Below are 26,772 nucleotides of genomic sequence, written 5' to 3' on the forward strand. Positions count from 1 at the left end.
CTCGTATTTTGATTTCGTCTGACAATGGACGTTGCGCGTTGGCGGTATTTGTATCTTGTACCTTGGGGTCATTTGACAACAGACGTCGCGCATTGGCGGTCGTTGTATCCCGTACTTTGATGTCATCTGACAACAGACATCCTGCGTTGGCGGAGGTTGTATCTCGTATTTTGATGTCGTCTGACAATAAACGTTGCGCGTTGGCGGTAGTTGTATCTTGTACCTTGGGGTCATTTGACAACAGACGTCGCGCATTGGCGGTCGTTGTATCCCGTATTTTGTTGTCATCTGACAATGGACGTCGCGCGTTGACACACGTCGAACTACATTATCTATCGGGTGTTTATATATTTCAGTTTTTGAAAAGTCTTTTCATCAGCATGATCAGTTGTCGGTGTTATCGTAACATACCCAAAAGGTTTTCTATCTCTAGAATTTCTTTATTTTTTCCTCACTAGAAAGCATATGTTCTTCGTCTATATAAATATTGCCTCGTCTGCCCTCGGGAGCATATTGAACACGTGAATCTTTAATTCTAGATGACCTCACATCATGCTTACATCGCATACGCTCGCCCATTTTATAAATATCCTAGGTGTAAATTGAACACATCAGGAAAAATATACACTGTCGGCTGTTTTAACACATCAGCATGTTATTGTCTCCTTCTGTTGTTTGTTCGTTTTTTGTAAAACGGTTTGTTTTTAGTTTTTTCCGCTCTCGATTTATTATATTCATGTATGTGCTGTGCTGTCAACTGCTCATCACAGTCCATGGAATCATAGAACACAAAATTACCTCGTAAAAAATCCAGCCGCAGTTTAGGAAATTAAAGCATTTTTCTTTTTATACAAATGTGTAGTTATAATTACTAAATATAGGTCCATCCGTCAATCAAAGGCCTATTTCCTAGTTACCAGGTTTGTTTGGCAAATATAAGGTTAAACTATACTGTCAATTTCTCTACGTCACACACTTGAACTCATGTAGATCAATATCTCATTAAAAAAACCTTTAGAAAAAGAAAGAAATTATGTTTTACATTTATTCTCCGTAGAACAATGGCCATATATAAACGATTATCAATAGCGCGTTAAGTCTATCCATATCGTTGATTCAATGTCAACCCTGGTATTATTAAATTTTTAGATTGAAATTTTATATTTGGTTGTCTAATTGCGTGCGGTGATTTTTCGATTTCGTCTATTAAAAGTTATTCGCAGAATTAAAAAAAAACAAAAAAACTTTTAAAGTAACAAAATTGCAAAAGTAATTAAGCTTTATTCAGAATACCAGCATATAATAAGTATTGGTACATTTTTGTTTAATCCAATACAAAATGGCATTGTAATCGAATTAATCAGAATTACAGTAAGGCTATTACATAATTAATAGATAGTAGTTAATTGCTTTAATGTACAATTGGACATTGTTGTACGGATGCATATTTTGAATCAAAATCAATGAAAAGCACCTACCTGGAAGATCAGAGTAATCGATTTCATTGTAATCAATGATGTTATCTCGTGTCGTCTTTAAAGACAAGCGTATCTACATTATGCTATCGTGGATTTCGTGGGTACAGGTGAACCACGAAATTAAATGTTCAACGAATAACAATGTTTTAATAGACTTGTGTGCAGACTTCGGCAAAACCACGACCTAAAATATTCACGAATATGCAAGTTTTCCTTAATCCACGAAAATTGATACCCACAAAACTAAATGAATCCACAGTACATTGTAAATAAAATATTTATGAATATGTGTGAAAATTATTAGTAAGATGTCAATACAGGCTGGTAGATTAAAAAAATGTATTAAGACATGTAAGATGATGCTAAAAAATGAATTTAAAATAAACCAGTTGATGAACTTTAGAGTCAAACAATGTTTCATATAACCACAAATGAATATCAAATAGGTAACCAACCACAAACTTTATTCTGGAACATTAAAGACAGAGACATTTTTAAGATTTGAAAATGATTTCGATGTATTCGGAAAGTAGTGTATCAGGATTTAATCATTTTCAAAATAAGGTGTGAGTAATTGTTTACATCCGAAATATATGAAGATTCGTCAAAAATCTTTATAACACTTCGACATTTAATGTTTTATCATTAATTGATACTTTATTGTTAAGTCCAAAATCAAGAGCTGTAAGTTTTCACTGTCACATTACAAACTATGTTATACAAAGATATAAAAAGGGTTTAATCTTTCTTCGAAACTCTTATTGTATACTACTAAAATTTTTTTACCATCATTTTTAAAGTTTTGGACTAAAGATTTCCAAGTACATCATGTACTTTTTTTATTTAGTGTTGTTATGAAGTAAGTTTCAAACTTAGACAAATGGATTCAAATATTTGATTTATGATATTTTGTGGGTTTTGTTACTAGTTTTTATTCAGCAGTTTGTGCGGGTGGGGGATAAGTTATATATATATACAACATGCATGTATCGTTTCAGGCCGATGGGATTTCTTATGGTCAAGTTACACCTTTTGATGAACCTAACATTTACCAAATGACGGGGTTTTAACAGTTGTAAATATGTCAGCATGAATAAATGAGCTAGCCAATCGTCTAATATGTCTTTATCATATTCAGGGAAAATTTGAAACACATTAATATTTATTGCACAAAAATGTACGCACTTGTAGATCTTTGCTTAATACAGATATAAAGTAACGTACCAATTTAGAATATATGTATATTGAACATAACAGGGAAACCTCCGGAACTGATCTGATATAATGTCAGATCCATATCTAACTTGTTTGCTACGTCGAAGTTATGAATATACTAATGATTTCTACATACTACCTAGTATTTCATATCAGGCTAAAGTGTCACAGGCCGGTGACCATATCAACAACAAAAAGTTACGAATAATCGATTTCGTACCTTGGAAAACTGTATTCACCATTTTTAGAGGGAATATAAATTTTAAAATCTGTAAATGTGGGGTTATTGGTATAATAAACATAATTTATATGATAAGTAAAAAATCGAAAATTTTCCCTTAACCTACATGTTTGTACAATAATCATTTCTCCCGAAATTAAAAATTAGGAAGGATAAAAAACAAAAAAATCACAACCTAAACTATATATGGCCAACTTAGAGTTTACACCTTAGTTTAAAAGAAACAACATTGTTATAAAATACATAATTGATATGAAAATAGCATGTTAAGTATGCTAGTCATGCAAAGGTATGAACCTTACACCATTGACAATAAAATAATATGTTACTTCATATAAATGTACGTCATTTATCTATAATCATACACAATGGTTTGATAAATAACGTTCTTTTTCTGTTCTGCCGATAAATTGGAGTTTTGTAATTGCTGTCTTTCGTGACAGAATCTCTCCGCAGGTCCATGTCTTTCCATAGAGCTGTTCCTTGTATTTATTTCTCCATCATCCGTGACTTTATCATATATATATACCCGTCTTTCTGAAATATTGACAATGTAAATATTAGTTACAATCTCATTGATTAAAGAGATAGTTTACAGTGTTTTCAATAAACTTGAAATATTATTTTTTTCTTTGCATTCTTAGATTAATTTTTAGTTATTCGAAACATATTCAATGCCTTTCCGCAAAAATACATACATTCTATTTAGACTTTACGTTGATGTGTATGGGTACCGATATGATTCAGGTAAATATATCAGTAAATAATTAGTGTTTACTAAATATATCCTGAAAAAAACTAAACCATTAATCTATAAAACTAATATATACCATACCTATAGGATTTTCCATAGGGCTGTTTCTGGTATTCAATTCTTCATCATCCGTGACTTTATCATATATATACCCGTCTTTCTAAAATATTGACAAAGTAAATATTAGTTACAATCTCATTGATAAAAGAGATAGTTTTCGGTGTTTTCATTAAACTTAAATCACATTTTTTACACTTTTCTTTGCATTCTTAACTTTGATTTTGAGTTAGTAAAATAAACACCATATGCATTAACCAAGTAAAAAGGATATATTTGTTATTTCTCTGGATTTTTGTTTTTGTATTTCACATCGGTAGTACTTTTAGCTTTTGTATTACATCATACAAGTCAAAATGTAAATATTCAAATTAAAAAAAACACACACACACACTTTAAAGTTTTAGTAGTACACAACATGGCAAACCAGATTTGATGAATGAGATACAAGGACTAGCTGAACTGTATCTCTTTTGTTGTTGTTGTCGGAAAACACGTCATATAAATGTCAAAAATATATAACTCGACGTTTGCGTATCCAAATACGAAAAACTGATAACGATCTTGAATGAAACAGGGTAAATTATTTTTAATTTCCGCACAATTATGTGTCCATCCTTTTTTACTCTACTAAAATGATTTTAGTGACCACCAATTTGTAGCTTGTTTTTGGCTGCAGCGTTTTTCGGTTTAAAACAGCTTCTTTACATTGCAGCTGTTTCAATTGCATTCTTAGATACTAATTTTGTCAAAGAAATGTATGGATGATTGAAAAATGTTTTTTTTAAGGTATATGTAAAGCCCTCGTCGACCTCCTACATAAATCGACTTCCTTTTTTTTAACATACATCATACAACGTTTGTAAAATATGTGTCAAAGTGATATTGTGCATACTGAAAACTTTCAAATTGACAAAATGAAACAGAAATCATGTTTCTGAATTTTGAAACTGTACGTCTCAAACAAATTCATTTATACTGGCAACAAATATGTAAGTTAATGATAGTCTATGTATTGACAACGACACAAGAAAAGGCACGAGAAAAAGATAATGCCTACATGTAGCGATGCAAATTTTGAATAAAATCTTATCAAACGTGTCAATGTCAAATACGAAATGATGGTTTGTAAAATAAACTTATAGGTGAAAAACTTTGCTTTTGGATATCTCTTAAATATATAAGTTACAGTAAGTAAGTGGGAAAAGAATATTAAATTAATAAAGTTATTTTCTAAAGAAAGAACAGAGATTATTCAAAATATTTGGTATATAATCGTGAAAGTAAGCCAGTTAGTAAAATGTAACAAGTGAATCAACTACTTGCAGAAATCAACAGAAAAACAAAACAAACCCAATCGCTTCGTTTTGAAAAAATCAACATTTGCTTAACCAAACACTTTTGCCTTAATATTCATACTATGTGTTTGTATTGCTATAAATTATTTGTTACATTTTAAATTCAGTTCATTGTTTTCTGTTTCTTCGAAAGTATTTAAATTTTCGATCCAGAGAAAAACATACGCACGATTATGTTGAAAACATTATATTTTAATGCAAAAAAGTTATGGTTGTTTCCTCGATTGTTTTACTGAATTTTCACGTTTGCGGCTACTGTTGATGATACACTGTTCATCGTTGAGGGATTGATAACGCCGTTGGCTTTTCTGGTTTTAATTGCACCTCATTCTATCATTCAAGACATTAATTGTTTTTGTTGATTTGCTCATCGTTAAAGGTAATACGATGACCTATATTTGCCTACGTATATGCCCGAGGGTCTGTAGGATAGTTGTCACATTGACCATCATACCACAGTGTCAAAAGATCATTGTCAATATATATCTTAACACGAACTAGAGACTACTTTTTGTCTTTTAGAAAGGTTTGCATTTCTGATCGTAAGAAGGACTTTTTAACTGTCTTATCAGTGCTACAATAAGTAGATATAAACACGAGCAGTAAAGAAGCAGCAATACACAACCGATACAATAGGAAAATTATTGCAACTAACAAACGATGATTAAGTAACTAAGTAGGCAGTAGATACAAAGAGTACAACAAGAAAAACAGACTCATGTAACACTGCGATGAATAAAGTACTGTTCAGAAAAATTGCAGAGAGTTAGGTAGGTATTTTCAGACAATTCGGTGTGTTGTTCATATTGAATGTTGATGTGCAAGGGTAAATAACAATAACTGAACAGTCTGAACATAGACTGGACAGATCTGAAATTACTGCAAGCAAAATATCTGAACAGTATTGAATTTACCGCAGTAGAGAAGTCTGAAAATTTACTGAAAGACTTAAATTGTCTTACTTACTTATAGTTCAGTTTATTAAGATCTGTTCAGATTAAAAGGGTTAACTTGTAATAACGAGCTGGCCTGATCTTCAAAACGGTACAATAAAAACTAAGAACTGATCCACTAGAAACCAAAAAGAAACCACGGGTGATTTCAGGTGCTCATGAAGGGTTAACACATCGTGCTCAACTAGTAGTTTATGGCATGCATAGAGTAGGTTATGAGATGCATTCGTTTATGCCACAATCGAGGAAACAGGAAAGGGTTTTGTGGTAGTTCGGACAAGTCCATGGCTATCTGTGACACAGCTATCTCATAAAGAATAGGATTAGTTTCTTTATATTCTATATCCGAAATGAATTAACTCGTTGTTTCATGATTTTATTTAAATGCTGTTTATTTTGTATCTTATTTTAATTTGTAATTTTAGGATTTTTCCGAAAAGGTTTCTTACCTTCAGCTGAGATATGATAGCAAGTCCAAATACTTCAATTGGTTTTGGCTGTAATGTGTCTGTAGGTTGTCTCAAATCTATATAATGAACGAACTGACGACTGTTTTTACGTGACTTCGGGTACAATGATTCGAAATCTTTATCGTAATAAATTATTACTTCAATGTTGTCGGATAATGGAGTCAGAGATCTCGGAGAAGGTGTGTCAGGATGAAGAAAGACTGGAATTTTCTTGTGTAATTTCTTTCTCTGTTTACGCTGTGGTTGTATTGTGTAATGTGTTGTCATCTGACAACGGACGTTGCGCGTTGACGGACGTCGCATTACATATTCTTGTTGGGAGTCTTTATAATCTTGTCTTTGAAATCCCCTTTCATCGAGTGATTCTTTTTTCGTTATATACCCAATAGGATGCTCATTACGCAAATGGCTTTTTTGATTAGGATGCGGTTTCAACACGTATTTTGTTCTCGTCTGACAACTGACATTGCGCGTAGGCCGATGTTGAACTTCATATTCCGATGAGTAGTCTACTTCCTCTATACAAACATTGTCTCGATTGCCCTCGGGAGAATATTGATTACGTGAAGCTCTAATTCTAGGTGACCTCAAAGCATGCCTAGATCGTGAACGCGAACGCTCGGCCATCTTAAGTGTATTTTTTTTATATCGAGAGAATATTCACTGTTGACTATTTATCCAAATGTTAATGGCTAATTATATTGTTTGTTCAAGGTTTTTTTATAACGTTTTTTTTTTATTTTCTTTTGCCCTCATTCAATCATAGTCATATGCGTTGCTGTGTTGTCTATACCTACTCGTCACAGTTTCTTGAAAATAAGAAAAACCTTCAAAAGACACAATAGAAAATCCAAAACATTTATCTTTCTATACACATTCGTAGTTATGATTACTGCATAAATGTCCATCAGTCGGTCAAAGGCGTATTCCCTAGTTACAAGCTTCGTACGGCTAATAGTAAGATTGTATATATACTGTCAATTTGTCTTCGTCACACTTTTGAAATGATGTGATTGAATACATCATTAAACACAACTTTATAAAACAAGAGCAGTCGGAAATTATTATTTACATATATTCATAAGAAAACGTCCAAAATATATACGAATATGAATAGCGCTTTAAGTCTAACGTTTATCGTTGAATCTATATATGTAACCCCTGGTTAGTATTCAACAAATTAAAATTTGATCTTTAGACAAAATTATTTAAATGCGTGCAGTGATCGTTCGAGTCCTATTTTAAAACAATAATCATTTTTTGAAATCTATATAATAAGGATTATTTTGAAATACCACAATGTATAGTATGTAATTAAAGACATATTCTTATTAACACAAAGTATACGGAATTAATAACTATAAAATACTATTATATTACATACAAAAGACATGGACAAAAAAAAAAAGATTTCGCAGAATTTAAAAAGAAAATTACTTTGCTTATTTTCTGATATAATCATAATTGCAAAAGTAATTACGTTTCTGCAAAATATCAGTAAATAATAAGTATCAATATATTTTATTTGTTGTAAAAACCGAAATGATTTTGTTATCTCATTAATTGGAATCACAAACTTAAATGACTAGGATTGCAGTTTTCTTACCTAAGGTCGGTAATTCTCTTTTTCTTTGCAAAAACAAAAATGCAAAAGTGTTAAACGGGACTATAAACAGCAATCCATCAATACAACTACTTCTTTTAATCATAATAATGTATAGATAAATAAGGATAAAATATATCTATCTGGTTATTTTGTTTATTTTAATGTTTTCTTACTCATTATTAATTTTTTCATGTAAGAAAGTAATTTTTTGTTATTGTATTTTGTCTATTCACTTCTACCGTTGCGACTTACAAGTCCATAGTGGTATCGAAATATTGTCACCTTCACTTTTTCCATCCGGTCAAATTTATTTTACTTCATTTATATTTGGTACTTTTTTTTTGTTCAAAAGTATAAAAAATAAAAAATAAAACATTTTCAAATATTTCAAAAAAGGGCTTTTTTCAACTATATGTGATTGACAATTATTAAACTAGAAATAGGAATTAGCAGGTAAAGTTCGTGATGTATCTTTTTTGATGAAACAAGAGGAGGCCGAATATCTGACATACGAGTCAAAAATAAAATCAGTGAACTTTATTGATATGCCATCTGGGCTTCCTTGGGTTAATTTCGATTTAACAACCAATCATTGCCATATATATTACGATTAGTTCTCAATGTTTCATATTTCAGACTTCTTCTACTCTTTTGTAATATAATTGGAAAATACAAGACCAGACCATATCATGTGTTATAATGACAACATGACAGTCATTAGGCTTATTAGGCTTACAAAAGTTCCACAAAACATGAAGACAACTATATCAGTCACAGTTTTTACAGTAACAATTTTTGAAGTGTTACCGATTTTTTTTCATAATTTGTTTTCTTGCCAGAGTTGATCTTTTTACGTCAATTGATTCAGCTACTATGTGATGCATTTTATATTTTAATTTGATTGACATACAGTTTTTAATTGCTAAAGATATTGATCAAAATCCGAGGTTCAATATAATTTAGCAGGTCCATATATAACGTATTGACTGAGTGAAAGTCCTTAATTTATATATAACATATAAAGATCATAGCGTAGGTTTGAAAACAAAAATACTGCCTCGATGTTACGTTTCTGGAAATGATATTGACAATATGTTACTATTTTTAGTAACATTGCCTCATAATTATTTCTAAATATAGTAACGTCGAGTCAATCTGTCAAAATAGTGCAAAAATACAAAATAAGTATTGGAAAACATATGACCAAATAAACCAATGAGAAACAAGAAAAATCAAATCATATGTAATATCCATTGATATTAGTAAAACGTAAACATAACAAGAAAGACTACAGCTAAATATATCATGCCAGTATTCGAGTTCAAAATTTTTATTTGAGTTTCAGCATTGAATTTTACGACTTGATGATAAAATATGAAGAAGAAAATGCAAAATCTAAGTATATTGTACATTTATTCATTTGTTTTTTATTTGCATCAGTTGTGTATTATCTTTTGTTTCCTTATTTTTCGGATTATATTTCGTGGCTGAACTTTATTTTCATAATGATGTTATGAGTTGTATATTAAAGTAAAACATTTGGTCGATTGATTATCAGTTGGTTTGTTTAACTTTTGATACAGATCGGAGACAATACACTCCTGGCATGTGTCTTAGGTTTATTTTGCTTTAGGGTTAATTTATACTTTGATATTTTATTCTGTCTTTATCATTTAATGTATAAGTTAGTTTCTGACATTGGATTTTTACTACTTGTTTTATGCAATGATCTATAGGCTCTATAGAAAGACTTGTTCATTTCCTTCTCTTAAATGTCCTCTTTTGACGCGTTGTCCAATTAAACCAAATGTGGTCAAATTAGTAGGACTAATGCATGAAAATTGTCTTCAAATAATTCACATTTTGGTTTTAATCGAATTAAAAATGGCCGGATATGACGATTTTAGTTTCTGTTTTGTCAAGTTACAAATTGTAATCATGTAGATCAGGTGAGATACATAACTTTGAATATTGTCTTTTGTTGATATTGTGTTTTTGGTGAAAACTCGAATTTGCATCTTTTGAATTTATCTAAATACTTGATTTCTAGCGGGTATTGAGAACGGGAATATTTCTAGCGACTATCCGAAAAATCGACAACTAATTATAAATTATCATCAATATTTTTACAAAGATAATTTAAGTGTTGTTTAAGATATTTTACAAAATTTGAGGGAAAAAATTGTGCTGAATTATTATTATCATAAACTATATCAAAAGTAATTTATTACCTTTCTGACACTATTATGACATCAGTTTTGAGTCAAAGAAACAAATAAAGAATGAACATTAGGTCTCTCAAAAAAATAAATTGGATTGAATAATGCTGATATAAGATGATTGGGATATCCATGAACATATGTTCAAACATTTTTATTTTTTTAAAACATCGATAATGCATAAAAAACACAATTGTCTTTATGAGTAGTACACCTTGACGTGTTTTTGGAAAATATACAAATCATATGGCCTGTTTCTTAATCTTAATGTAACCGTGAATCCAAAGGTATTCATTGTTTTGTTCTACAGGAATTCTTTTGAAATGTTAAATGCAAAATTATTATATGAATCAAAACGTTCTTAGATTGTTAAGTTGTTTAAATGATTATATAATTACACTTGTGTATTTTAACAATTTGTTTATACGTTTTATAACATGTATAAGTAACGCATGAAAGTTTAAAATGCAAAGCAACACTTCATTTAAAGTGAAAGGAATATGAATGAATAATGTTAGTAGAAAATGAAATAAAGGATCAATCAAATAAGCAGAATATTCTTGATTCATTTAAAGGTGAAAATATAACGAAAACAGAAAACAGTTTTTTTCAAATAGTTCGTTTCTATGCATGTTGGCGTGTGTTTTTGTTGCACTTCAGTGTTCCTGTTGTTTTCCTCTTACAGTTGATGTGTTTGCCTCGGTTTTAGTTTGTATCTCTCTCAACCGATTTATGACTTTTGACCACCGGTATACTACTGTTGTCTTTACAACGTTTGAAACTTATAAAAAAATCAAAGTCAACATATAAAGTTGGATTCTGATTCTCTTACGAATATTTTATCTCCTTAAACAAGATTGGAGATCTGTGTGTGTTTTTTAAATTGAAATATGGATAAAACACGCGTCACTTGTTTTAAGCCATTAAGATACGATATTATTACTGGTGTTAGAACATGTGGATTTTGTACAAACGTAGAAAAATGAGAACAACGCCTTATAAATGTCATTCGTCCAAAGCGCTTTGCTTGGTATACCTTCACCAGAAACTCTCACAGTCGAATCTTTAAAAGCCAATCATGAACAAAAAACGAAAAAAATGGAGAGCTATATGACCACAAAATGTCTAAAAATATTAACCAATTCCATCAGAGACAAATTTCCTGAGGGAGTTAAAGCCTTATTTTATTTACAACTTTTATTTGTAGCAACGAACAAATCTACAAAAATATTTGTTATTATCATGTTGGTACCGATGAAATAGATACTGAGATAATGATATTTCTGGGAATTGATAGTTCGTCAGCACCTATTTCAATCAAGTGATGTAAAAAATAACAAAACACTTTCTAAATTTCACGTGTCCAAAACGCACTTTTGTAGACAGTGTCGTATAGTCACAGTCAATAAAGCTACTGTCGGTGTAGTGTAAGTAGTTTCCGTCATCTTGTTTTGATTTATATCAGTTGCGTACTGTCCTCTATATTCCTAATTTAGATTTTTATCGCAATTGATGCAGTATATTTTCTCAAAAATATAAATAAAAAGTAAAATCACAAAGGAAGAATATCCAAGTATTTTCTCATAACGTTTGAATATCGTTGGTAAATTGATATACCTCGTGGAAAGAAGTCTCATTATTATTTCAAATATTGACAACTCACAACAAAGCTTGCTTATTAAAATCAGAACCTAAAATGACTCGACTGCAGAACTATGGTGTCTCATATGAACAGTGCTTTATTTAACAGATAATATTAACTTAAAACAAGCATTTCTTCCGAATGTGAATGACATTTTCTTGGAACGAACATAGCAAACAGATAACACCAATTAAAAATAAACCACATATGACCATCTCTAAGTTTTATTATCGCTATTTAACGAAATTTTCCTTTCAATTTACTGACTGATAATTTCCTTTCTCAGCACAGAAGATTGATATGAAACATTTTCGCTCGAAACTTAGGGCGCACTTGCCCGTTGAAATTAACAACGTCGTCATAGGTAAAAAAGCGATAAACAGATTATCATTGGTCATCTCAACTCGATTGCTTTTCTCACTTTCGCTGTGCCGGCTCAAGCGAGAAAATCAATCTCGTTGAGATCATCAACAATAATCTATAAATACAAGTGCATTGTTATAGAATACACATTTTCAATATAACAATATCATTCTAGGTATGCTAGATCTGAGACAGTGGACACAGCGCATATGGTACACTAGGGGTCTGATTCTTTGAATATTAACAATAACATAACATATATAAAGTAACTTTACACAAATGTACGCATTTATCTATTATCCTGAAAAACATTTTAATTTATAATTTACGATAAGCTCTACTATATCCAGGTGACTTATAATGGAATTGGAATCCATAGTACCCTTTTTTTTCCGGGTAAATTGGTGTTTTTCAATTGCTCTCTTTCGTTAACGAATGTCTTCACTGGTTCATGTCTTTCCGTAAAGTCGTCCATTGTATTCCATCCATCACGAACTGTGACTATATAATCGTAATCTTTTTTCTGAAATATTGAAAATGAAAAATCATTAGAAATCGTAATGGCGTCAATGATAAAAGTGTTTTCAATAAAACTAGAATAATATACATTTGACACTTTTCGTCTATGTAAAATATACAATAGAGACAAAGTCAGCTTTAAAAATCATTAATTTATCAAGAAGGATTTATTTAAATTTTTGTAGTTTGATTTTTAGTGTTTCATATACACCATAGGTTTTAGTTTTTGTATTACATTATCATGATTATATAAGCCATATTCATAAAGATTTGAATATAAAGCGAAAAAAAACCTTTTCAGTTTTAGCTGTCCCAATTATGTCATGTCAGATTGGATAAATTGGATGCAATGACTGTCAGAATCATGGCTTTTATTTTGTTGTTTATTGTTAAAGATAAATAACTGTGTTGTCTTTTCTCGTTAACATTGTTTAACATGTTATCGTTAAGGGCCTTTCATTACTTACTATACTGTAAATGATTTGCTCATTGTTGAATGTCGTACGATGACCTGTAGGTGCGTACGTCCACATCTGATGGTCGGGTAAATACAAATGTTGGTGTCATATTGCCAATCATACCACATTTAATTCGTATAAATATAATTAGGTTCAAGAGGTCACAATTCATATATCTTAACGAGACCTGGACACTGGTTACATGCTTTTACTTTTTGTTTTTGAGAAAAGTTAATATTACTGATCTTTAAAAGTAAGAAAGACATTTAACTGTCGTATTAGTGATGCATTTAAATGACACAGACATGAGGATTCTGGCAGCAGCAATACACAACCGAAACGAGTATTCCGACTTACATGACTGATATACAATACTTTAGAAAAAAGTAAGCAGTAGATAAAAAAAATAACCATGATTCGGAAAAACGAAATTAATTATATAGCCAAAAAGACTATCAAGAAAAATATAGTGCTTTTCGGAAAATTCGTTGCAGTCATAAGTACAATAAGTAACGTTTTTAAGTTAAGTTGATTTTACTTTTTGAGTAGCTTTTCAGACAACTCAGTATGTTGACCTTCCGAAGCACCTGAGATCACCCCCAGTTTTTGGTTGGGTTTGTGTTGCTTAGTCTTTAGTTTTCTGTGTTGTGTCTTGTGTACTATTGTTTGTCTGTCTTTTCCTTTTTTTAGCCATGGCGTTGTCAGATTATTTTCGATTAATGAGTTTGAATGTCCCTCTGGTATTTTTCGTTCCTCTTTTGACGTGTACAGGTAACAATCTGATAACAGACTGAACAAAGCTTAATTCGTTGTCAGTTTATTTTTAATCTATGGGTTTGACTGTCCCACTGGTATCTGTCACCCCTCTTTTAATTGTCTACAAACGAATTATCTGGACATTTCTGAATTTACCGGATTTAATAAGTCTTAACATTAACTGAAAGACTAAGATTGTCTTTAGTACTTATTGGTCAACCTTTTAAGATCCGTTCAGATCAAAATGACCGCTACAGATTAAATTGTTGTACCTGTGATAACGAGCTGACCTGATCTACAAAACGGTAGAATAAGAAATACGACTGATCAACAAGAACCCAACAAGAAACCGCGGTACTCGTAGGTGCTCTAGAAGGGTTAAACAGATCGTGCTCAACTAGCACTTGCTGATGCTACAATCGAGGTAATAGGACAGGACTTTTGCTTCATGTACGGCATTTGGAACATATCCGTAGTCATCTGTGACACAGATATCCCACAAAGGATAGTGGTGGTTTCTTTTCATTCTTATTAAGAATTAATTCTAGTTGTTGTTTCGTGATTCTGTTTGAATGCTGTTTTTATTATATCTGATGTTAAGAAGTAGTTTTTGGATTAGTCTTTTTTTTTCTTACCTTTTTTACCTTCGGTTTAGGTAAGATACGGGGTTCAATCTCAAATGGTTTTGGCTCAATTATTTCTACATGTTGTCTCAAATCTATATAATAAACGAACTGTTCCTACAATATGAATTAAATGTTGTTTTAAAAATGAAAAAAAAAGAAATAAAGTAGTATACTCAGCATAGACTTTGTGAACATCTATTTCTTTGAAATATGGTAGTTCTCCAATTTGACAATATTTAAAAAGTATTAAGCCATTGATTTATCATGTTTATATAGCAAAGCATGTGTTATATATATATATATATATGTAAAAAGTTTCATTTGTGTTTATATTTTGTATATTTAAGGATAAATATTATTCTCGAAATGAAAACCCCATTGAATATAACCTACATAGACTTATACTATCGCAAACTGGATACCACAACAACTAATCCCTATGAAAAACAGTTAAGAGACAAAACCACGAAATGTAACACTAAAACAAATAATGTTTCTTTTATATATCATCCATTGTCATTGCTTTGTAAATAATATCAATAAAAAGTTTCTATTTGTGAAGTGCCGTGAAAGAATACTCTGTTGTTCTCGTCTGCTAAGAGGTTAACTTGACCGAAATTGTCAGTCGACTTTATATTGACTTTATGGCCCTTGAATGATGATTTTGTTATCCAGTTTTGCCTATTGTCTCGAAAACTGCTATACAAATGAGGATAACCTGAAACCCGAAATAGTACCAATGACCAGCAAAATAAGATCCACAAATAAGCTACATTGGCTGAAATTTTCAGTCGACTCGTTAATGAATTAGTTGCCATTAACAGATAATTTAAAAAAAAAATGCATTGTTTGCAAGTAACTTTGAAAATTATATTAGATAAATAGGAAAATTATAAGGAAAAAGTATCAACAAAATAAGATCTATAACTGTATTAACATGACTGAAATAGTCAGTTGAACTTTAATAAAATTGTACCATTTAAATACTGATTTTACTAGAAAGTTGGCATCGTTTAAGTTGTAGGTAAATGACATAGCCTCTTTAGAGCCTCTAGTGTATACAAATCAGGCCTTCATTTTAGTTAAGCTTTCAACTGATTTTAATAGTTCGTTCTTAAGTTGTACTGTTACACCACTGTCCCAGGTTAGGGGGAGGGTTGGGATCCCGCTAACATATTAACCCTGCCACATTCTGTATGTATGTGCCTGTTTCAAGTAAGGAGCCTGTAAATCAGTGGTTGTCGTTTGTTGATGTGTTACATATTTGTTTTTCGTTCATTTTTTGCACATAAATAAGGCCGTTAGTTTTCTCGTTTAAATTGTTTAACATTTGTCATTTTGGGGTCTTTTTAGCTTACTATTCGGTATTGGGTTTTGCTTATTCTCGAAGGCCGTACGGTGACCTTTAGTTGTTTCATGAGTTCTACATGAATTGGTCTCCGGTGGAGAGTTGTCTCCTTGATAATCAAACGACGACTTATTTTTATATTTATCATTATGCACCCTATCTTGCGTGAAAATCGGATACCTAAGATATTTCAAAGTATCTAATTTTTTTTAATCTTAACAAAAACAAAATGTTCAGAGTATTGTAAATAAATGTAACAAACCATTTGCTTCAGTTGAAATAAAATTTTTATTAATTTTCTTAATTAAACCACTGTGTATTATGGCATAACAATTACAAAATTGAATAATTAAAATTATCACATTGTGTCTTTTTGTGCCGTATGAGGTACAATGTATGTTATCAGTCACAGTTTTGTAGTTTATTTTTACCATTCGTAATATTTATATTTATATTAAATGTAAACCTGGCATGCAATACTTGATAGCAGATGTAAAAGAAAGCACCTTTTGTCAAAGCGTTAACGAAGATTACATTTCAAGGATTTTACGTTATGACGATTTTGTCATTAATAAAACAAAAAGCGTTTTTAAATCTGAGGAGAGTTGTTCTACATTAATTAAATGAATTACAGTGTTTGTAAGAAATAACCATGTGGATACATCAAGTCAAATAATACTTCAAAGTGTATGCTATCAACATCATAATCTATGAAAATCCATAAAGGATATGTTTGTATGCAACCAACGAGTTGGACAAAAACCACATGCTGCACAGTAAAACTATTTTGAACAATGATTGAAATTGTTTTTCATAACATAGAATTTTACTCATTTATTATGTTGAACGGATTTTTTTAGCAAAAAGTAAAAACACAAACATACTAAACTCCGAGGATAATTCAAAACGGAAAGTCCCGAATCAAATGGCAAAATCCAAAGCACAGACACATCATACTAATGGACAACAACTGTCATATTCCTGACTTGGTACCGGTATTTTCTTATGTACAAAATGGTGGATTAAACCTGGTTTTATAGCTAGCAAAACCTCTCACTTGTATGACAGTCCCATCAAATTCCATTATATTGACAACGATGTGTGAACAAAACAATCAGTCGTAATAGGTATGTTTATTTTACCATAATGTACAAAAAAATGTATGCTTCTTTCGAAGGGAAATTGTGAGCTTAAATGAACGGTGACCCCATTTTTTTATTTTATTTTTAAAATATCGAAATCCTATATTTAAAAAAAAATGGATTTATACCTTCGAGCCCCCTCAATGAATTTTTTTTCCCTTTTTTTAAATCAAACAGACAATTAAAGTAATCTAAAATAGTTATATGCACCATAAGAATATGAAAATGTTTAAAGATATTACATTCAATGATAGTTGACATGCACAAACTATGAAAAATAAAATGGAAGTTATGGTGGCCGTTTCACAATGCATTAAAGGAACTACTTGCTTTTAAATTTATCGAATGCATAACAAAAATACAATTTAATGATACAATGATTTAAATAAGATTAACAACAAAACTTAATCATTGTTTTTAATAATCGTGCAATTAAGTGTTTACTCGTTAAAGTAAAACACATAATTAGTTGAACAAGTTGAACAACAGGACCCAAAAATGAAATATCAGCCCGAAAATATTGAATAGATTTATGTTATGCAAAGTCATTTGATTAAGGACAACTTTAGAAAATGAGAGTAAGTATTGTGTGATTTATATCTGTTTGATCATTTTCAGCTAAATAAGAAATAAACATTACCTCTTTAGTTGGTATTGTTGACGCTGGTGGTGGCGGTGGTGGAGGTGGCGGTGATCGAGGCTTTGATAGTAGTATCACATAATTTGTGGTCATCTGACAACCAACGTCGCACTTTGATGGCGGTGTCGATGGTGGTGGTGATGGTGGCGGTGTTGGGGTCTGAGGGACGTTTCGACTTGATAGTTGTATCTCGTACTTTGTGTTCATCTGACAACCGATGTCTCGCGGTGAATGACGTTCAACTACATATTCCTGTCGGGAGTCGACATATTTTAGTCTTTGAAAAGTCTTTTCATCAACTTCTTGTTTCATCGTAACATACCCAATAGGTCTCCTATCTCGAAAGCTTTTTCTAGTAACCGATTTAACATGTGTTTCTTCAGATTCTGACATTTTTCTATACACTTTCGTAGCTATGATAACCGAATCCGTCAGTAAAAGGCTAATTCCTTAGTAACAAGCTTTAAATAAGCAATTGTCTGTTTATCATATACTGTCACACGCAGCTAATCAGATTCATAGCAAAAGTGCAAACAGTCATTAATTATTATTTACATACATTCTTAGCAAAATCCCATATCACTTGTATACGAATAGGAATAGCGCTTTAATTCTAAAAGTTTATTGTTGAATCAATGTAACAGCTGGTTATAAAAAAATTATTTCTAAAATTGGATCCTTGTATTATATTGTTTAATTGCGTGGAGTTATTTTTTAAATGTAATTGTTTAGAATCATAACCGTTTCAGTTGATGGTTTTTATAATACTAGCCCTACTTTAAAACAATTAACTTCTTTAAAAATCTGCTTAATTAGGATATTGTTTTGATAAAATAATTTATATGTTATTAAATACACATGCATAATAATATACATTATATGCTATCATTTTCTAGAAACTGACTTCTATATGTAACTCCTTGATATGCAGAGGTTACTACGACTTTCTTGATTTATATATTGATCAACAAGTTTTTAGGAATGACTATCACTTTAGCACTCTCCTTTCAATGACTTTGTTGTATGCAGCTGCACTCTTTTACGGAAGGTATGATAGAAAACACAGTTTCACTCTTAAATATCGTAACAAATGTGATGTATATACTTCATATATAGGTGTTTTTTTAATAAATATATTTGTTACCAAAACACGCCGATTTGATGTTAAAAAATCACTTCCACCAAACGTTTCACACAAATTGTCATTTTATTAAAATAAATCATAAAACAGTTTTTTTTAACTCTATTTGAATCGCGATGACCGGACCTGATTTTACACACATGTATTTCAAGTCCGTAACCGTTACCTTACTGATAAGAACTTTGTACTATGAAAACAATAGATAATGGAAGTTTGCAAAATCTTTTTCATTTAAAAAATGAAAACCTTAAAAGAGTATAGAGATTTTTAAAAACAGAAAATGATCCGATGAAGGAAATTAAAAGGAAATGTTGCCTCAATGGTATATTTCCTGCACCGCCAGTGGCGAAGCAGGTCTTGTTATATTGCTGTTCCAGTCCGCCCGAAAGACCATTTGTACGAATCGGTCATCTAATTATCTTGACTTTTATGGAGGGGAATGATGTTGTATTTGGTCATCCTCTTGAGCTTTTTACAATCAGCGATGCAACCACTTCCTGACTGCCACTAGTTTGAAATTATTTAACACTCGCTGTACAAGAACATACTTGTTTTGGCTTTTATGGAAGGAGAAGGGTCAGTCGTGTTTCAGTTTACATGTTGCCTCATTCTATCGCAGGTCCAGACATAGTGCTGATCTTGTGAGCAAATATTAACAAAAAAGAGACGAAATAGACCAAAGGGACATTCAAACGTATAGTCAAAAATAAACTGATGACTGAAAATGAAAAGACTTCATTGGTATTTTTTTTCAGAATCAAAATTGGCTCTTCTAAAATAAATTGAACTAGTTTAAACTTTGGAATTGATTTCCCATAGAAATGTTTTCCAATGTCACCGGTAAATGTATTTTAATAGATTAACGGAGAGGAACTCTTAATTGGTAAAGTTAAAAACAAGAAGTATAAATCGATAAAAGCATATTAGGAAAAGTGGGATTATTACAGGGACACGGATTAACAAGATACAAGGTTATATAGATGGTCGTAAATGGAACCCGACGGGTAAGTTGAAGATACTTGAACATATCGAAAGTAGAAATCTCAGTTCAAATAATTCAAGACACATTGTTTTGGTTTCACATATTAGTTCTGATTGCATGGTAGATGGGATAAAAACGGATGTAAACATCCCTTATTTTTATTAACTATGTATTTGCATTGTATCACAGATAAAATTTATTCGTTCATTGTGTGTTAATTTGTGTTACTACGTTTTTTGATTGGGTTAAGCCTTCCAATTGATATTTTATAGTGTTTCTTTCTATGTTGTGATGTTATACTATTGTTTCAGAAAAGGGAGACGGTTTGGTACCATTTAAAAGTTTACTCCCACTGCAATTGTTTGCACCTGTCCTAAGTCAGGATCTGATGTTCAGTGGTTGTCGTCTATTTATGTGGTTCATAAGTGTTTCTCGTTTCTCGTTTTTATATAGATTAGACCGTTGGTTTTCCCGTTTGAATGGTTTTACACTAGTAATTTTTTGGGGCCCTTTATAGCTTGCTGTTCGGTGTGAGCCAAGGCTCCGTGTTGAAGGCCGTACCTGGACCTATAATGGTTTACCTTTATAAATTGTTACTTGGATGGAGAGTTGTTTCTTTGGCACTCATAGCACATCTTCCTATATCTATAGAACTGTTTAACCAGAACAAACAATTAAAATCCGTACGTACCAAACAAACAACACTGAATGAATTTGGGGTTGGTTTTAACTTAAAATAAATTAAATGAAAAATGGATGACAGCAACGAATATATACCATCTTACGAGAATTCTGTTGCCGATACAGATGCGTATTTACAAATGGAATTGTTGAAAACATATATAACATTATGATTGTTATCCAGCAGAAAGAAGAATTGAACTTTACCTTAAGATCATTTTATTTGATAAATCATACTATATAGATATTAGAAGTTGTGGTATGAGTGCTAATGAGACAACCCTCTAACCAAGTCTTAATAATTTACATTTTTTGTCAATGAGGAGAAACAAGAATAATACAAAAAAAAAAAAACACAAGAAAAATGAAAAGCTATTATTCTTGAAAACTTTAGAATGACCAATATTACGGATGAGGCGCACTTTGAGGCTGTTTATTACAGTAAAAAAATAATCGTTAAATGGAAGAAAAAATTAGAGGTGTTTAAACTGTTCTTAAGATAGAACGATTTCGATATAATTGTTTAATAGTTGGACTTTCAGAAACTTCGGAAAGGTTCTACAAACTCATCACAGATACCAGACTTATATATTGAATCACTACATAGCACCTTGAGGCTGTTTATTACAGTTTAAAAAAACAAAAATAATCATCAACTGGAAGAAAATAAGATAAAGCTGTTTAAACTGTTCTGAAGATAGAACGGTTAGTAGGATAGGAAACTGTTCCAGGAGGAAACCGTTTCTGCAAGAAAGGTTTTTGAACTTATCACAGATAACAGGCTTCTAATTTGAATCACTATATATATTTTGGCTACTTAAGACTCACTAATCATGGTAATGGCATTCGTATAAAAACACATTTAAAAGGCTTAATACATTATGATGTTAAAGAGTATTTTGAACCGAAAATTCCGAAAAATTCGCAGATACGTCTAATGCAATATATGCCTTAGTAGTTCAAACAGTTGCACATTTTATTAATAATAAGTTAATGAGAGTTAAGATATCATTTTTTTTTTTATGTCAAACCAAAAGATCTGGCTAAACTGTTGATACTTTCGGGTGCAAAACGTATACCAGCATGGCCATCTTAATGTCATAATTCATATTTTACGTTTGAACTTTATAGCCTTATAATGTTTATGAAAAATATCACTTTATGGGTTAAATTGAAATGACATTTTTGTTCAATTGTAATTATTTCATTTGAAAGAATCGAATTGTTTCTTTAGAAGATCATGTTCTCCATTTGCATTGCTCTTTCTATGTTAAGCTGTGGCCTAACTGTTATGTTTTATTGTATAAAATGTTTTAATTTGCTTTAAATGATAATTGTATTTCAGCAACATTATTAATATATCACAAGAAAGAACAACGAAGCCTGCTTACATATAGTTTGAAAATCTTTGATGAAATAAATTAATACCGAGAAAGGAATTTTATTTATTTATTTATTTTTTTTTTTAAATTTTTAACATATTTTATTAATAATTACCTGTTACATCAACCCTAAGTTGACTAGGAAAGCAACTAAGGGGGCCCCGATTTTTACAGGCTCAAAAAGGAATTTTAATTGACAAACTCGCATATCAAAATCGGGAACAGAAATGTCTCGCCTACCGACTTGTTGTTGCTCATGTGGTAAGTGCTAGGAAATTTGATAGATAACACAAATTACAATATGCATTTCTGCCGAAAGTTGAGAAGTGTTCGTTACATTAAATATGAAATACAATAATTACATGAAAACAGATCACACAAAAACAATATAAACCATATATGGCTAACTCAGAGTAGAACTCTAATACAAATACATATTTATAAAATAAACATTTTTGATATAAAAATAGCTTGATATGTTAGCTAGTTCTGAGACAGTGAACACAACGCTGATGGTACAACAGGGGACAAACAAGCAGCAAGCTGGATTTCAGACTGATAACAATAAAATAAATATGTCACTTAACACAACTGTACGTTATTTATCTAATATTTTGAAAAAAAACATTTTGATTTATAAAAACGATATGCTGACTTATATTGAGGGTACTTATAAATTGATTTAAATCCATAGTATTTTTTCCTATTTTCCGGTAAATCAGAGTTCCTTATATAAACGAATCCCTGCACAGGGTCATGTCTTTCCATATAATTGTCCATTGTATTCCATCCTCCACCAACCGTGACAATATCATCGTCAATTTTTTTCTGAAATAATGACTGAAAATATTAGCAGTCGTAATGGTGTCAAATATGAAAGCGATATCAAAATGGTTTTCAATAAAACAAGTATATACAAATAAAGTAGATGCGGTATAATTGACAATTAGATAACTATCCAACAAAACTCAAAAGAAGTGGATGTTAGCAATTATAGGCAATCAACGGGATGATAAGGAACAGACTGACTGTGAAAATAAAGAGGAATTTTCAGGTGTTACCTCCTTGTGATGTAGAACGTTGCTGATGTTACTTGCATCAATGCCTTTGTTGGTACACTAAACAGTGAGGAATAAACTCTTCAGCACTTCGGTGTTGACATGAATATCAATTATATGGTCATTTTTGTTTTTATAAATTTACTGTTTGTAAAAGAATGAATTATTCGAAATACGTAGAACTTTCTTATCCCAGGCTTAGATTACCTGAGGCGTATTTGGCACAACTTTTTGGAATTTTGGGTTCACAATGCTCTTCAACTACATACTTGTTTGGCTTTCTAACTATTTTGATCTGAGCGTCATTAATAAGTCTTATGTAGACGAAACGCGCGTCTGGAGTATCAAATTACAAGCCTGTCACCTGTGATAACTATTTACACCACTGGGTCGATGCCACTGCTGGTGGACCTTTCATCCGAAAGGGTATCACCAGCCTTGTAGTCAGCACTTCGGTGTTGATATGAATATTAATTATTAGGTCATTTTTTTTTTATAAATTTACTATTTGTAAAAGAATGAATTATTCGAAAAACTAAGGACTTTTTATCCCAGTCGTAGATTACTTTAGCCGTATTTGGCACATCTTTTTGGAGTTTTGGGTTCACCATGCTTTTCAACTTTATACTTGTTTGGCTTTCTAACTATTTTGATCTGAGCGTCACTGATGAGTCTTATGTAGACGAAACGCGCGTCTGGCGTATCAAATTATAACCCTGGTACCTTTGATTTCTATATTAATCATGTATAGTTTCGGATCTTACTGGTCTAAAATAAAAATAGCCACATTACAAATTATACCTACCAGTCTGTTAATGTATTAATATATCATTTGTCAAGTGCATAATTTAAAACATATATATAATCTCTCAAATATTATTGAAAAATAACAGGCAGTGACCAAAGAATAGTTCAACCGTGATGTTACCCTAGCAGATGATGATGATGTGAAAGAAGGTAACCAAAGCTCTCAGATGGTGATCTAGATTTGGAAGACTTTTTTACATTAAGCCGATGGTTATTTTTTTGCCAATCACTACGCTGGATTTCTAAGGTAATACTAAGTTCATTGCATTTACATCTCTGCAGGCTGGATGTTATCATTGTAACCCTATGGCATTACAGTACCTACTTCTTTATGCATTTTCTCTATCTTATCGGAAAGCAGTATTTGGCAATAAGTGTGGCGGTGATGCGTACTTTCATAAACAAAGAAGGACCTTGGTCAAGTTGATTAAAATGGTAATAAAAAGTCCTGAATTGCACATCTTTACTATAAGGCCGATGTTGATTCATCATTTTACGCAAACTTTGTTGAGTGATACTAACATAAAGTAGTCCACACAAGGTACATTCAATTATATAATTGACATTGTCCGTGGAACAGTCCAAAAGATTTAGTATAATCAGTTATCTTGTTAAGTTACTAGTGAAATCAGGAGTCGTGATTAACATTTTACATGTCTTATACCTGCTCCTTTTTCCTTTTTTATACTGACAAGAAGAAATGGTAGGAGTTTATTCACTTTGTAGCCGATCGAAAATATTAACGCTAAATGTTTTATAATTTTGAAAAGTATCTGAATGCTTTGCATTTACTGTTTGTCTTTGATAAATGATTGTATTTCTGGTTGAATCAAGTAGGAAAGAACTTTTAACTGTTGTATCAGTGATACATTTAAATAAAACAGGCAAGAGGAGTACGGACGCAGCACTACACAACCAGAACAAGAGAAAAAAATGAATACGACTATCATTCAATTATTTAGAAAAAAGTAGGCAGTAGATACAAAAGTACCAAAATAACCATGATTTGGAATAAAGTAAATAATAATACATGTATAGCCAAAAAGAATATCCGCTGCGAAAAATGTAGTACTGTTCAGAAAATTTGATTGCAGACAATTAACTACGTCTTTGGCAGTTTTTCGCACATTTCAGTATGTTGTTGATATGTTCAGATAAATAGCAACTACTGAACATGCGGAACACAGACTAAACAGATCTTAAATAACTGTGCTGAATTTACCGCAGATTTCTCTAAACACTTACTAAAAGACTAAATAGTTTTATTAAGATTTAATTCGTTTACTAGTATAACATGCCGCCCTGATCTACAAAACGGTAGTCAAAGAACAACGTCTAAGTAACACGAAAACCCCCTAAAAACCCGCGAGAGATTTAAGATGATCTGAAAGAGTAAGCAAACGTGATCAACTAGCAATGTTTATGCTAAGCACATATCAGGTGATGAGTTGCATTCGCGGATGCTACAATAAAGGAAACAGGATGAAATTGTAGCTTCATGATATGTACAACAGATGGAACATACTTTGTTATCTGACACACAGATGTCCTTGGGAGAATAGTGTTTCTTTTATTTTTATCTAGAAATTAATGTAGTCGATGTTTTTTTTATTTCATTTAAATTGGTTTTTTTTTAAATCTGGTTTTAATTTTTAATTATTGGATTTGTCTTTTTTTTTCTTACCTCCGTTTTAGGTACGATATTATCTTCACCATCGTCAAATGGTTCCGGCTCTAACGATTCTGAAGGTGACCCTGATGTTTCGGTAAGTTGCTCTGGTGTGTAAATAGTTGGCGACGAATCTATATATTTCTGGATTCCTTTTTTAGGTGATTTCGGGTACAATAATTTAAAATCGTTAGTAATTATTACTTTAATGTTTTCAGGTGATTTGTCTCGCGATGGCGGCAGCGTTGATGAAGTTGAAGTTCTAGAAGAAGGTATGTCAGGCGGAGGTACCACTACCTCTGGTTGAGTTTGAGTTTGTTCATTATGTCTTCTCTGTTTCGAATGCGATAGTATCACGTAATGTGTTGTCATCTGACAACAGACGTTGCGCGTTTCTGGACTTTGACTAACATATTCCTGTGGAAAGTGTATATATTCTTGTCTTCGAAAAGCTTTTTCATTTTCTGCTTGTTTTTTTGTAACACAACTTATATGATGCTCATTGCTTAATGGTTTTCTCTGTTTAGGCTGCGGTTGTATAACGTAATGTGTTTTCACTTGACAACGAACGTTGCGGGTTGACGGACGTTGCATTACATACTCTGGTAAAGCTTTTTCATCAGCAACTTGTTCTTTCATAACATACACAATAGGTTGCTTGTCTTGATAACTATTCCTGGTAACATATCTTACACTAGTTTCTTCAGATTCTGACCTTTTAACATACGTTTCCAGTTCTTCGGATCTTGGTCTTCTAACTTGTTCTTCATCTCCAAAAGTTTTTACTAGGTTTTCACTAAAATGTATATCTTCTGCATCTAAATAAACATTGCGTCTTCTTCCCTTAGGAGAATATTGAATACGTGGTGAATCTTTAATTCTAGATGACCTCACCTTTTGCTTAGATCTCGAACGCTCAGCCATTTTCTTATTATCCCTAAGTGTAAATAAAGTGAGAAAAATATGTCGATTATTTCAACACATCCAAATGATTTTGTTTCGTTTGTTCGCGTTTTGTTTTAACTGTTCGTTTATATTTGCTTTACTCTAACTTCATTATAGTCATGTATACTACTGTGCTGTCTATATCAGCTCATCACAGGCTTTTAAACCTTTTCACGAATAAAACTACCGAGTAAAAACAATAACCGCACGACAAATCTTCAGAAAAATAAAAAAACAGTAAGAACTTATTATTTACATATAT

At 31.5% G+C, this 26,772-nt stretch overlaps 2 protein-coding genes and 1 long non-coding RNA gene across 3 annotated transcripts; all 3 read right to left on the minus strand.

Moving 5' to 3' along the window:
- Positions 1-1,265: 1,265 nt before the first annotated feature.
- On the minus strand, positions 1,266-7,755 carry LOC127724247 (uncharacterized). The gene is made up of 3 exons (XM_052231176.1): positions 6,506-7,755; positions 3,770-3,848; positions 1,266-3,471 (listed from the first exon to the last, which is right to left on the minus strand). Exons 1-3 carry the CDS (start codon positions 7,151-7,153, stop codon positions 3,284-3,286), a joined length of 915 nt encoding a protein of 304 aa, XP_052087136.1. The 5' UTR covers positions 7,154-7,755; the 3' UTR covers positions 1,266-3,283.
- Positions 7,756-12,072: 4,317 nt separating this feature from the next.
- On the minus strand, positions 12,073-18,507 carry LOC127724262 (uncharacterized). Its single transcript, XR_007992414.1, has 3 exons — positions 17,846-18,507; positions 14,725-14,829; positions 12,073-12,879 (listed from the first exon to the last, which is right to left on the minus strand). It is a non-coding gene; the product is annotated as an uncharacterized LOC127724262 (long non-coding RNA).
- Positions 18,508-20,851: 2,344 nt separating this feature from the next.
- On the minus strand, positions 20,852-26,489 carry LOC127724243 (uncharacterized). The gene is made up of 2 exons (XM_052231171.1): positions 25,581-26,489; positions 20,852-22,859 (listed from the first exon to the last, which is right to left on the minus strand). The coding sequence occupies exons 1-2, from the start codon at positions 26,487-26,489 to the stop codon at positions 22,638-22,640; spliced, it is 1,131 nt and encodes a 376-aa protein (XP_052087131.1). The 3' UTR covers positions 20,852-22,637.
- Positions 26,490-26,772: the final 283 nt, after the last annotated feature.

The sequence above is a fragment of the Mytilus californianus genome, unplaced genomic scaffold (assembly GCF_021869535.1).
Source record: "Mytilus californianus isolate M0D057914Y unplaced genomic scaffold, xbMytCali1.0.p SCAF_14, whole genome shotgun sequence".
NCBI classification, from domain to species: Eukaryota; Metazoa; Mollusca; class Bivalvia; order Mytilida; family Mytilidae; genus Mytilus; species Mytilus californianus.

Excerpts from the sequence above, each read along its gene's own strand:
- LOC127724247 (XM_052231176.1), bottom strand. The coding sequence starts at position 7,153 with ATGGCCGAGCGTTCGCGTTCACGATCTAGGCATGCTTTGAGGTCACCT. Across the intron at positions 3,849-6,505 it reads CTATCATATCTCAGCTGAAG|AAAGACGGGTATATATATGA; the intron begins GTAAGAAACCTT and ends TCAATATTTTAG. Across the intron at positions 3,472-3,769 it reads CCCTATGGAAAATCCTATAG|AAAGACGGGTATATATATAT; the intron begins GTATGGTATATA and ends TCAATATTTCAG.
- LOC127724243 (XM_052231171.1), bottom strand. The coding sequence starts at position 26,489 with ATGGCTGAGCGTTCGAGATCTAAGCAAAAGGTGAGGTCATCTAGAATT. Across the intron at positions 22,860-25,580 it reads ATATCGTACCTAAAACGGAG|AAAAAAATTGACGATGATAT; the intron begins GTAAGAAAAAAA and ends TCATTATTTCAG.